The following is a 14,372-nucleotide window of genomic DNA, read 5'->3' as shown; positions in this document are numbered from 1 at the left end:
AAGACTGCTAGAAAGAAATCTTATGATTTGAAATCTTGTAAAGGGTAACAAGTAATGACACTAATGCTTCAGTCTTTGCAGATTTAAATACAGCAAAGATAGCACACAAACCATTAGGAAGTTCTGTGGGGGTTTTGTTGCATTTCTGAAAGGGTAGTTGAAAACAGAATATTACTGTAATCTGAACACTGTAATGATTTAATTCCTGCATATAAGTTGTGCTTCACCATTCAACTTTATTTAAAACATTTTTCATGTTCTTTAGATTTGATCCTCAATAATTCTCAAGGGAAATATTTTGAAAGATGATTTTCTAGAACACTGTCTCAGGCAAGAGGTAGACTGGAAAAAATACTTGTGAATTATCAGCCTTAACAGAAGCAGTGCTTTTCCCACCATGAAAGGGCAGACTGGAGAGGAAGCAGAGAGGAACTCAAGAAAGTTCAACATACGTGGGCACACAGAGGGTGATTGCAAATGGAAGCTGCTGAGAGACCCTCATTTCTCTGTTTATTTGTAGGGGGTGAGTCCACTGTCAATTCTGTGGCGATGCGCATTGTCATGGGAAGCTGGTGGCTCTTCACCCTTATTGTGTGCTCTTCCTACACAGCAAATTTAGCAGCATTTCTCACAGTATCAAGGATGGATAATCCCATAAGGTAAGAGCCTCTTCTTAACATGAAGCTGGAAACCTGGATTTCACAGGAAGGTATTATCTATTTCAGTGCTCATTCTTGCAAGAAGGAGATAACTCTCTAATAAAATACTCTGCTTATTTGCAGTGGCTGTTTTTCTCTCCTGTCCCCCTCTTCATCTTCACTCCAACAGCCCTCAAGCAGTTCTGATGGAGGGGACAATGGCACTTTAGTTCTGTATTTTTCCAGAAGAGAGGTCTCTCATGTCCTGCTGGTTGTTTGGTTGCAATTTGTGTGTGTGTGTAACTTGGGGGTTTTTTCTGCAAATTTAAAGGTCAAAGCTTTTCAATTTTTTTCTCACAAAATGTGGACAAAATTTCCACCCTCACACTGGTGTGAAGTACTGAGAGGGCCATTAAAATTTCACACTCAGTGCTGACAAGGTTAGAGCCTTATATCTCATGTTTGATGCAGTAGTAATGGAGTGGAGCAGTAGCAGTGCAGCACAGGCTCTTCTAGAAAGTGCTGAGCCAAGGATTTCAGGTGTTAGAGGGTGGCACAGTTACGCTGCTACTCTTATTTGGGATTGCATTGGGAAGACAGACACTGAATGTTTGTGTTCTCTTCCTGAAACAGAAGAATTGTCACTGAGGTGAGGCTGGCACTTGTGGTTTCTGCACAGAAGAACATAGGTCCATTTCTTCTTAATATGAGTTCAACAGAATTTCCAATTTTTAGCTTGCCAATGTTCATTTGCAGATAATGTAATGCTTTGTGTGGATATATCATAATCATCAACATCATCATCATTATACCAGGCCAAAACCTTAATAGGCTTAGGTTTAAATTCACTTGCTGTTAGTTTGGCCACAATAAATGGATCTTAACAGTAACACAAATAAGTACTCCAAATAATTTCTGGAAATACCGTGAGAAACTATGTAGAATAAAACTATCCTCGTATGATGACTGGATGTACTGGAAAGAAGGTTAAGCTCAGTGAATAAATTGCTCTTGAAAAGCAAGACACAAATAGGTATCCAGTAAGCTTGCCTAATGATATTCTTAAAAATGTCTGAAGGTTCTATTTCTTTCACTGCAGAAGAAATTTTCTGTTTGGTCTAATCAGTACTTTCCAAAACTCAGCAAAGTTCAGAGGAGGACAAAAGTTGCAGTGTAATTACATGAGGAATCTCTGCAAAAAAAGAGGTTTAAGAGCAGAACTATGGATTTTTAGAGGAGGCCTTTGACTATGAGCTGTTACAACATTTACAAGGGATTTTAAATCCCCTTCTTATTAAAATGAAAGGACATTGCTAAGAACCTTGAGGAGATAAGTTTTTTGGGTAAAGGACCTGCTCAGAATCGTTTCACAAGTATTGAACTCAGGCACCCTTCTACTGCTAGAGATGGCAGCTGGAGAATAGTAATTAAATGCCTTTCTGTACTGAATGGTAGCTGCCAGGTCCCTTTATCACATCCCCTAATACAAGCTGAGGATGTAGAAGTAAGAAAACATCAGCAGTGTATTTCAGGTGCCAGAACGTAAATGCCAAAAGAAATTGAAGTTTCCAGAAGCTTCACTGCCGGTGTTCCACCTACTTGGCTGTAGGGGCAGGGATCTCTAGTGGGTGTTGTCAGCCCCAGTGTGGATACTTCATATTGCCTGATGTTAAAAGTGGTCCTGGATGCTGTGGTTTAGGTTCCCAAATCATTCCTGAAGTGCCTTGGCCGAGGAGGTGGGGTAAAGAAATAGTTTTTCTGGAAGCTTCTGTTGAACCTTCATCCATCTCTGAGCTATGATTTTCATGTCCCCATTCTTTAGGCAAAACAGCTTATAAAATAATTTGTCAGATTTAGAACAAGTTTTTTTTTTTTCTGAGAAAGTAAATTACTGCCTTTCATGAATTAATCGTGGCCTTGGGCCTCAGCTCCCCATTCTAGCTGGCTTCACATCATATGATGTGCAGTGAATGTTTTTGCCTAACTCTGCCACTCAGCTTGCCTGCATTCTGTCTTTCATGAACCCAGAAAGGAATACTTATGTGAAATCAATTTTTCCCATCCAAAGAGCCACAATGAGCTAGAGCTGAATATTTGCTCACCAGCTGAGAACTACCAAATCTATCTGTGTACACTTCCATTGTTAAGAGAAAACAGCCCCCATCCTTTCAGTAAATGTCTGCTGTTATCTCTCCCTCCATAGAGAAGTCCTCTGTTGTTCAGTGCTGCTGCCTCCAAATTGTCAGCAGGAGAGAAATAAGTATTATGATGCTGCAGTAGCTGCAGCATAGTTAAGATTTTCTTTACAAGACTGATTTTTCTTCCCAAGCCCTCTCTAAAATGCCTAATGGAAATTGTTTCATTATCAAATTTGGCATGTGTGGTCTGTGACTAGTGAAATAGAAGTATGTTTGATTGAATAACTAGGTGTCAATCAACCCAGTGATCACTGCCTCCACAATTTCACTGCAAAACAAGTGTGTCATAGAAATCATAAACAATATTTATTAGAAGGGGCTTGGTGAGACGTTCACTGAAGCGAAGTTGAACTGTTGGAAGGCAGACTTTTAGAGTTATCGTGTCAGATGAAAGCCTGCTGATAAGGGACTACTGTTTTTTGGTTTTTATATCTGGCATTGTCAAGTCTCACAAGGCTATTCCACCCTGCTGTGAGTTTCAGAGGCTTCCTGTGGCTCACAGAAAGGTGAAATATCCAATGTAGGAGGAATGGCAGAAAGCAGCTTTGATCTGCCACCTGTATTTGTTTCCTGACAGTTACTTTGTAAATCCCAAACAGGATTTTTTTGTCCAGGTGTCTAGATCCCAAGTAAGAGACGTGCTTAACTTGGAAAGAAAAACTATTCTTCTTCTTGGGTTTTCTCAGAATGTCAAGGGCTTCATCTCAAGTGTGCTAACAAGAAGAAACACTGCCTTTCTGGTCTGGAGTGACAGCACATGCTTCCTTGCTCCTCATGTGTCCTGTGTGCCCATCATTCATCCTGCTGTCATGTGGTCGTGGGGTGGGTCCAAACATGGAGTTTGAGACCCACATGACAACCTCTATCCCCTCAGGAGCTCAAAGCTGACAAGAAATTTGGTGTACCTCCCTTGGCTGCTCTCAATTTTTCAGTTGCTAGTGGTTGGTGCTTCTGCTCCCCATTGCTCTTTTAATGCTGCTTCTCAATCCCTTTGTCTAAATTGCCTCCTGCACTTCTCATCTTCTTTGTGTCCCACCTCCCAGCCAGGGAACAAAGGCAATGTCATGGTTATCTCGGGATTTCTGTGTGTATGGACATCCATAGGCAGGGCAGTGACACATCAAGCAGATTTCCTGACCCCTTAGGGGCAAGGAGAGAGATGTTTTCTAGTTCAATATGAAAAAGGGAAGGCAACTACTGATCGCAACTATTTTGGCGCTCAGGTTAGGAAAATCTGATCCACATTCTAACTTTATAAATAATCAATTCTCAATTTTTGTTTTTAATAAGAAATCTAGGCAATGTTTAGAACCTGTGCTAATCCTTGACAAACTTGTTTAAGTTTAAACCCAAGTGATTTGCATTTACTATTCTAATATTTGCCTGCAGTACTGTGTGCAGCTGAGGAATCTTCTAATGGGTCAGTCTACCAAGTAAGGCAGAATTATTACATGCGAGTTTGTTCTTTCTTTTGTCTTATTACATTTTCAAACAGCTCTTGGATCTGCTGTCTGACCTTCCATTTGTAATTATGAGTTTAATTAGCAGTGACTTACATTCCAGCTTCATTTCTTGTTAACAAGCAGACTACATGCAGTTCAATAGCTGCACAGATATTCTGAAATTCAGGTTTAGGAGAGCTTGTCTGACAAGAGGCTAAGAATCATGCAAAAAAAATAGGACATGAAAAAGGTACTCTATTTTCAAATGCAAAAGAGTTTAAATTTTTTATCAAATTGATCTTTAAATTTGTACATGCTATGGATGCCTTGAGAGGCATCCATACTATATGCATTCATGAACTGCATACAAATGCATAATTTATCTGCTTTAAGATCTCAGCTGCTGTTTCATGATTTCAGATTTACTTTTTTGTATTTTAATTCCCCTATTTCTTGTGTTTTGATGACAGCTGAAGATTTAAAGCAGCTTATTTGGGGTGATAGGGCAGCACTTGGAAGAGTTGGGTGCAAATTCTTTTTCTACCACAAGCTCTGTTTGATCTTGGCAAGTTTAGCTTCCTCTCTGTCTTGTTTCTCTTTCTGTATAACACAGTAGTAATATTTTCTTAAATGGCATATTGTCAGTTTAGCTGTTTTAAAGATGATGGCCATATTATAGTAGCACTGCAAGTATCAAAAAAAGATATATTTTCTGGGTTGCATACAAAGCAGAAACAATCTCAAAATATTTTATAATAAAATGAGAAAAGTACTTGGAATATGCCAGCCAGAGGGAAATGAACAAACATTTCATCCACTGTAGTTAAGTGGATTTGATAGGGTTGGTGGCAAGAACCTCACCAGAATCCCTCAGTATTCACAGCAATTTTGTCTTGAAATTCCTCATGTTTGAAAACAGCCTTTCTCTTGTTAATATCAGATGTGTCTTTTTAAATATTTCATTGGATTTTCTTTTGTTATGTTTAATTTGTACTGTGTTTTGCAGTGTCTGTGCAGCACCTCAGGCATGTTGGCAGGAGGCATGTAGGAATAAGCATGATAAAAAATAATTACTGTGATTATCATTAAAGGCCTGTGACAAAAAGCTTCAATCATTAAATAACTAGATTAAGTCCTTCCATAAAAATAAAGGCTAAGAAAGACTATAAGAAAGATGCAAGAACTCAAAAAACTTTTTTTCCTTTCCAGAGCATTCCCTCTCTGGAGCACAGGGGTGAAATTTCCTGGGAAAAGCTCTGAGCAGCAGGGCTGCAGTGCTCAGGGGCAGAGCTTGCCAGCATTTGCCTTCAGGCTCTGTTTAGGACAAGGCTCTGGGCTGCTGCCAGTGCTCCAGCTCCCATTGTTTGTCTTTTCACTCCTATTGATGGTGCTGCCCAGTGGGTGCTGCCTGGAAAGCCACAGAGTCTGGAGCCTTTTGAAAAGCTTTCTGAATGCTGGCATATGCCACTCAAACGTGGTTTAAAATGGATCCTAATTACTCCTCTAATTGAACAAGCAGGCAAGCATCTAAGTGCAAATATTTCCCAGGGACATTTTTCTGAGAAAAATGAGAATGCACAGCTGAAAATCAAGCTTGCATTCCATCTATCCAGTTGCCATTAAAAAATGTGGTTTAGATTGGAGATCAATGGCAAAGCAAGAGATTTGTGATTCCACACCTCTCCAGCTTGACTTTTTAGAGACCTATATCATAGCATCTCTTCATTTGTTCTGGTTACTGAGAAGTTCTGTGGCTGAGGTGGGTTGAAGCATTAAAATTCAGATGCATGCACAGTTTAGAGAAGAAAATGGTTTGGATATAACATTAGCAAAATCTACCATCTGTGCAGGTAATAAAATCTTTATTATTTTTTTCTTTTGCTTTGAAAGGAGAAAAATTTCACAAGCGTAGCAGCCCTCAGGACAGCCCATCAAAATGTACAAGGATTGGTTTAATCTGATATTTGGTACTCCTTGGCTCGGACAGAGTCACCTTTTGGGTCAGATTGTCTCACATTAATATAGGTTATTCCCCTGCTGTCCACAGAGGAGCTGTTTGCTTTCTGCATGCATTCAATCCCTCTGGCCCCTGACTTCACCTTCCTTGTTGTAGGATGAGGTTTCTTTTTATTACATGGATAGCACCTATGACTTATTTTGTCAGGTTGTATTTTCTGTGTTACTCCTAAGGGATAAACAATACGTAACACAGTAATAGAAGATTTTTGCTCAATAGGATACTTAGATTTCTATTTTTTTTTTCTCTAAAGAAGCTGATTTAATGTCCTATATGAACTGATAATAGCATCTAATATAGCAGGATATTAAAAAAGCAAAATAATTATTACTATAGCAAATCAAACAGAAAGGGCCTTAAAGCTTCAGACAACTCCTAACAGCTCAATCCATCATCTCTAAAGACAAAAACAGAGGAAGAAGAAAAACTCCATAGAGAATTCTCTTTTGGAAATAATTCTGTGTCTCAACCATTAAAGTGGTTGGTCAGTGGGGGGGTTTTTTCCACATTTTCAGGCAGATATCTTAATGACATTGCGAAGTGAAGCAGCTGCCTGCAAACCAAACCAAACCAAAACCCCTGTAAAATAATGTGTATTTTATATCATTTATCTGTTCTGGTCAGGGCCATCAGTGTAACAGTGGGCCCTGTTATAAAAGCTATGCAGGTTCTGTTAGAAGGTAACATAGTGAATATTACTGCATAGCTTTCCAAATTGCCTGAAGGCCTCTCTGAGAGCATTCCTGAAGCCAGAACAAATAAATTGAATTCACAAAACTACTAATAGTAAACACTTAATCACAGTAAGCTCATTCCTGCAAAACCATGAGATTAAAGTGAAGGTCACTATCCTCACTTTTAAGGAGAAGTTGTATCTATTTTTTTAATTACTGTCACTCCAGACAGGGCATGCATAGGCTTCCAACTCTGCTAATCTCTTGAAATATTTTGAGAACTGCTTCATTTGTTCATGTAAAAACCCTGTCTCCTCACCTTGCACAATTCCTCACCAACATTCCCATATGATCAAAGGTTCTGTGATGTTTGTGCCGTGATTGTTCAGCATTAGATTTTCTCACCCACCTAACAGCAAAGGTAATTTTCCCATCTCCTGCTCTGGACACTGGAACTTCAGTCAAGGGCTGACGCAAATAGCTTTCTGCAGTGACAAATCATGCAAACTGAATTTATTTGTGTTGTGAGGAGGATTTATGTTTGCTTCTTGATACTTTTTATCTCATGCATTTGCCCAATTTCCATACATTTATAGTATGTACAGCTAGCTAGTCCAATGGCTGCACAACTCTTTTAAATTTAAATTATTTTGGTTTTCTAGGTCCTGGAGGAGCTCTTGCAGTTTCTTATAATTTCTTTAATAGTTCCTCATGTTGTGGTAGTTTGTATCTGTGTCTTTGATATGGTATCTTTCAGGAATTGCCAGCCCTTCTGTATCCTTTATCCTTTAAAGCAACGCCCCAAGAGATTTTCTTCTCTAGTTCTTGATGTTTGTTGAGTCTGATCTTTTGAAATGTAGTATTTTTACATTGTTAATCTTGTTTGGGTTTTTATTCTGCCTCAGGATATTAAACTCCAACATCTTGCAAACACTTTTAATCTGGATGCTTTTCTCTTTGACATTTCCATTTAAATCTATCAGATCTGAAATAGCCACTCCCCTCATAAATGTCTCCATGATAGAAGAACGTTCATTCTCACACCAGACACTCTTAGCACCTTCACTGATGTATAGGATGATATTTCATCTACTGAAAAAAAAAAAGTTGTTCCAATACAGTCTAAAATATTTATCGACCATCTTGCCATGAAGTGGATCTGTAAACTTGCCATTTAAAGAAAGGCTTTAAAAATTGAGTATCTTTATAAGGAGATTTAGAAACTATTCGTGATGATGTAAAAACAAATCCACAAACCAAACCAAAACAAAAACAACCCAGCAAAACATTTTTAATCAATGCAGATCATGGTTGTTTAGGGGAGAAAGGAACTTATTTTCCTCGGGAAGTAAGATACCATTGTTTATTACCATGAGGGCTATACTCTCAGTTCTTACTTTGCAAAATATTTTCTGGAGAGAAATAAAAGCTTTTCTGGAATAGCACTGTGTTGCTAAGAGAAGGGTTGCATGTTTTCTTTCCATTTCCTGGGCTCATCTGTCTTGCTGAGCAATGTTCTCTTCTTCTGCACATGTGCTCCTTTACAGTATAATACAGGAGTATTTCCAGACTCATCTGGAGATGAGGGAGAGAATGGCATTGCCTCAGAAAAGCTGTTTTGATACAACTGACAAACTTTGTAGCTTTAAAAGAAATGTAATCACAGACATTGAAGTTGTTTGCCTTCTAAACCATTAAAACCAGCCTGAGAGAATGTGCCACTGATTTAATTTAATTGATTTATGAATAGTCATGTCTATCTAGAAAATAGAAAACCATCAATCAGAATGGGGTGGTTGTTAAATACTGTGTTTCTTACATATGGCAATAATGCAATTTCCAAGCTCATATTTCAAGGTATATAATTAGGCTGCCCAATAAACTAATTAATCTCAATATAATGAGCAGCCAGTTGTTTTTGATGTGCTTTTTTGGTGCTTTCTAGTATGAGGTTCAGTATTTAGAGAGACTTGTGTTCAGGGTGAGGGGAAGGAGAGGACAAAGGGTGAGGTCTCTCTTCCTGGTTGCCTTCCTGTACATCATTTTGAGATGAGAAGTGCACCATACACTGTGTGCTCACTCTGGGTCCTATGAGAAACAGGCCTGCAGACTTTGAAATATGCATATGTAGAGCATGCACTTTAGACATCAATAATAACTGATGAATGCTGTATGTGCTTTCAGTATTAATGAAGAGCCCCATGTTTTGATTTCCCAGGAGTATGCAGCACATGCTCTAGCAATCAAGGTGCCTCTTCAGAGTCCCTCTGTTTTCTTCTCTGCCTTCTGTCAATAGTGATGGCTTCTGCTGTGCTCCCTGTGGTAAGGGAAGGGTGTGAAGCTGTTTTTCAGACACACTGTACCTTTGGGAGATCTGAATTCATCCAGCCCCTCCACCCCAGCTGTGAGACTGCTGACATGCAAGACTCCTGAAAAATCAAAACTTAATAAAGAGTTGTGTAGGACCTTTGTCCACACTGGGATTTCATGGGCTTTAATGATATCCTAACAGTCATTGTACAAAGTATCACTAACCCCAAGTATAGGCTTCATAAGCCAGCACCAAGAAGCCAAGTTTAACTGTTGCCCGCTCAATTTAATTAAAAAGCTACTCTTTGTCATCTGAGCACAAAACAGAACAGTAGCATTATCAGTACTTAGAGCAGCAATGGAAAAGGAAGAAAGCAATTTCTTTCCTCTCGATCTTAATCATTAATCTTCATTAGGATTTTTAGCTTATGAATGTGAGCTGTAGAAGACATCAGTGCAGCAAACAATTTAAAGTGCATCTGCATTTGTAATAGGTAGTTTGTTGTTTTCATTATAGGTAAAAGCATGTGTCAGTTGCCAGATGTGTTTGATTCAGACAATGTGATTTTCATGCCAACTTTATGATATGTTTGATTTAGGTGAAGTGACTAAAATCTGCTGTTGGGACCGAGGTGCTGTTAATCACCAGCTGCATTTTTTTATTTTAATTAATAATTTAAGGAGTAGAATACCTTGCTTTAATTAACATGTTAACCCTTTGAGCTACTCAGAGAAAGGCCACAGTGGCAAAGTGATTTAAAAGTAAAGCAAGGAAATACTCAAAGGAAGTCCAAACAGGAGTATTTTTTCCTCCAAACATGCTCTTGACATGTTTTCACCTTTTCTTTCCATTTTTATTTCCTTCTCACTGTTGGATGGAATATGGAGTATGCATCAAGGATCTAGGATTATCCAAATTTTTTAGTAGGACTGATTATTCTGGATTGGCAGGGTGAACAGCAACTGCTCATAGCTGCTCTGAATCCCCTTTCAGACTTTAAACTGAATCTGCCAATGTTGCACAGATGTGCTGTTGTGCCAAATCTTTCCTTGATTTGTTCTGAAAATCTGCCCAGTCATGTAGCAGTTTAAATGTGGATCTGAGCATACAAATTGAAGCTCCACACTTTGAAATCCTGGGCCTGCATCTTAAAAGAAACGCTAATGTGTTAAAAGCTCAGAGTGTCTCTTTGTCAGTCTGACACTTTTCATTGTTAGATTACAATGAAATTATGATGTGGTGAAAAAGGTTCCATAAACAGCCCTTGTAAATGTAAAGGAAAGACTGCCCTCTGACTTCACTCCCTTAGACATCAGATGCATTCATATGCAATCATAAATGCTCATAATGCAATCATGAATTATCCCTCACATCCAGGGATCACAAACTATGGTGCCCCAGTGGATTCAGCTTTGAGATGCAAATGCTCAGAAACTAATTTCCATTGTTATCACTATTAATGGAATAGTTTATTACACAATTTTGTGGTTTGGAAAATATTTCAAGCAACACAATCGTAACTTCTACTGGAAGGACCATCATGGTTTTTTTACAATGTGCTAACAATTCAGAAAACATGGGACATCCAGAAAGAAAAAATAAATTATAAATAAGTTAATGAAAAAAATCAGCAATCTAAGTGATGTGCTTTTATTGCCTGGAGGAGGTTTGGAGAGGAGAAGGGTTGGAAGTATAGTTAGAAACACTGGACTGGCAATCAGGAGAGGTTTAACTTATTTCTATCTGTTTAACAGATTTCTTTATGTGCACTGCTGGAGCAGAGCCAGCATCAGCTCTAGGCAAAATGGACTTTTAGGATCCAGTGACAAGTCAAGTCTCACTCACACAGATCACTGCAGATGATTGCAGTAGTTGAGGTGGTCCTGAGGGCATAATTTAGAAATAGCAATGGATAGGAATACCCAGAGGTTTAATTTTGTTTACAGAACAACCTGTTTTACTGATTATGATGAGAATCCAGTTTGATTTTTGGATCCAAATTTGAGTCTTGTAGCCAGAAATAGTGTTGAAATTTTGAAAATGGGCATGTTTCCTAAATAAACTGCTGGGAGATACTAAGAACTTCTGTGAGCAATAGAACACAGCCTACTTTAGGGGTTTTGTCCTGCATCCTCCACACTTGACTTCAGTGAAAGAAAGATTTTTCTGAGATTGATAAAGCAAAAGTGGAATTTCAGGTGCTGGTAACAGAATGTATTTCTGCTGCATCTCAGACTCTTAGAAAGTACACATAGCCTCCAAATGTTTTGCCAATACAATGTGTGTAGCTAGTAATTAATTACTACTAAAATCATAAACATGACAGTGTATAATTTGTTAGTGGCTTGACTGTCTTTGCATTTCAATGGGTTTACATTCTGTTTGTTCCTTTCTTTCAAAACTTGATCATGCAGTAGCTCTGCAGAATAGAGCCCCAGTGAAAACACACAGTCTGCAGGTAAGTCAGTGCTATGTCAGGAGTTAAGAAAACAGTTTAGTTTACTTGTCTTTTCCCTTTACATGTACAAACAGAGGCTTCTGAAAGTTGTTTGAAAGCAATTAAATCAGTTTGGAGGCTCTATGAGTTGAATGCTTCGGGTGCTTTGTGTATGTATCATTTGGCTATTTTGTTTTTCATTTTTCTTACTGCTCGTATTTTTGTCTCCAATCCTGTAACCCTTGAGCATGTGCTTTTTTGTTCATGACTGGTTTCACTGATCTCAGCAGTACTGCTCTATCTATTGATTCTGCTAGGAAGCCTACAAAAGAAGTTTCTTTAAGGGCAGTAGAAGGGCTCCTGATGCTGCTCTGGGTGGGTGACAGAACTGTTGCCATCACGCATGGCATGCAGGATGTGTAGCAAACCCCTTCCTCCTGGAGCAGAAATAAAGCTGGCTTTAGCATCCTCTCCCTAGAACTGAATGTTACATTTTACTTTTGGTTGCACCTCATTTAGGGCAGTCAGTCCCAATCCAATCAGAGTCTCAGAGATAGCACCACACTGGCAGCAGTGACCATTATTATAAGCATGAAAAAAGCTGCTGCAGTGCCATTACCTGCTGAGGAGTTCAATCACTATTTGTTTTAACTATAGGAAGAGTAGGGGGTTGACATGGCAATGTGTTCTGTGACACGTGTCAATTGATTGGTTGTGCCACTGGAGGAAAGTCCCTGCTTCTTTGAAATGCTGTGTAGCAGCTGCTCCTGCCCCACTGGTGAGGACAAGAGCAGACACAGCGCTGACTGTCTGCCCTTTGTCTCCTGCTGTGGTTTGGAAAGGTTCAGGCCTGGTGTGAAGGGCTGTAACTCCGCTGATTCTGTGTAGTTTAATCTGTCAATACTTACAGCTCCCCTTGTAGAGGCTTTTTCTGTTAAAGCTTTTGTTTAAAGTGGATGGTGTTTTTCCTGGAGATCAGATAAATTAGTTTTATATTAATTATAAAGAAATATATATTTGCTGGTGAAGAACTTGACCAAAAAAGTATAACCTAAGCATGCAAGTACTGCTGCTGATCTCTACTGCACTATCTCTGTTGCTAAAATTAAAATTTTGCTTAGAGTATTTGATGAAGAAACCTGTTGCGCTGCACATCATCGCTGCATTGAGACAGAATTAAGAGCATTTAAAATGACTTGCAGTGAAATGGAACAATGCAGAATTTGATCACATGGCTATAGAGAAGCTTGCGATTTAAGGCTTGATTTAAGAGCTCAGTTTTATTATTCATAATTTCAAAGAAAATCACAGATGCTCAAATGAAAATCATGGACCCAGTTCTTTTGAAGAAGTCTAAGGTTACATGAAGTGGAGATAAACTTGTTTTCATTTTAATTCTCTGTACTTAGTCTATGGCCATTCTAAGAATACCTTGAATAGTTTTATTGGCCCCACTAAGAATAATCTTTAAAGCAGCCCATCTTTTAGTTTTTGTATGTCCAGTTTAACACCAACTAATAACTTTCCAATGGAACAAACAAAGAAAATCTACCAAATTATGCATAATACTTTTTTTTTTTACTTATATTTACTTTTTTGATTTGGAGGTGCTAAAGATAGGTCAATTCTAATGTTACCTCATTGTTCAGCCCTTTATTGTACAGCTGAAGGCTCATGAAATACCAGTTGCACTAGTGTTTACAGACACTAACTGCTATTCTCTTCCATTTTAAGTGGGCTTGTGCTTTTTTATCTTGCATTTAGCAGCACAGTCAAGGTCTTCGTACAAGTCTCTGAGTCAATGAGACTATCATCCCCTAGTGGTACTTTAGATCCATAGCAGAGGGAATTTTTGGTTTTGTTTTTTTTTTCAGCTCTTCAACCAATTAAACTGTTCAACTTGGGTAGACCAGCTCTAGAGAATGTCTTTTTGTGAAAGTTTGAACTCAGTTTCTGATGTATGAAGACAAGCTTTACCCTACCCACTCATAAATTTTATTTAAAACTGGAGTTCCAAAGATTGTTCATTTGTGAACAATGGATGGAGGCTCAAATCCTTTGTCTTGTAGCTTCATAAATGGATATAAAAATTAATCACGACTCAGATCAGGGCTGAGGTTCTGAATTGTAAGATGTGCTCATGTAGAGCATCTGCTCGTTGTTTGTACCACTGCAGTACCTCTCCAACCTTGATTCAGCTTTGCAGACTCTTTTCTCTTGGGGGACAGCTACAAATGACAATCTGATCTGGCAAGGCTTGCTTGGCTTCCAAGTTCATGTCTCTGTGGGTGGATTGATGTGATAGCAACAAACACCATTTTCTTATTTGTCCTCATTGACACTGAAAGTTCTGCCTTGGAGGGAGGAGTTCTCAGCAATTTTAGGTCTCAAAATTCTGCACTTTTCTGCAGTTCACAGTAGGCAGAATTCTCTTTCAACTCATTGCTTTCCACAGAGTATAACTTTATCCAATAAATCTCCTTTCAGATAGGATTTTGTGTTCTAGGTTTCAGCTCATAGGTGTTTCTTAGGCATACAATGCTAGTATAAGCTTGTCAAATCAGTTCAGATACATCTGTTTTTACTTTGAAGTTTACTGGGTTTACTGTTTTCCCTGTGCATAAAACACACATTTCCCTCTCACATAATTGTGTG

General features: G+C 38.6%; 1 protein-coding gene across 3 annotated transcripts in view; it reads left to right on the top strand.

The window, feature by feature from the left end:
* The window catches only part of GRID1 (glutamate ionotropic receptor delta type subunit 1), a 479,753-nt gene that overhangs the window by 434,676 nt on the left and 30,705 nt on the right, over nucleotides 1-14,372 (top strand). For all 3 annotated transcript variants that reach the window (XM_058810534.1, XM_058810532.1, XM_058810533.1), the window contains one exon: nucleotides 521-659. In XM_058810534.1, the coding sequence (XP_058666517.1) occupies nucleotides 521-659 (139 nt within the window). The remainder of the gene's footprint in view (nucleotides 1-520; nucleotides 660-14,372) is intronic.

Source organism: Ammospiza caudacuta, chromosome 9, assembly GCF_027887145.1.
Source record: "Ammospiza caudacuta isolate bAmmCau1 chromosome 9, bAmmCau1.pri, whole genome shotgun sequence".
Taxonomy (NCBI): Eukaryota; Metazoa; Chordata; class Aves; order Passeriformes; family Passerellidae; genus Ammospiza; species Ammospiza caudacuta.
This window is presented reverse-complemented; position numbering and strand designations above follow the sequence as displayed.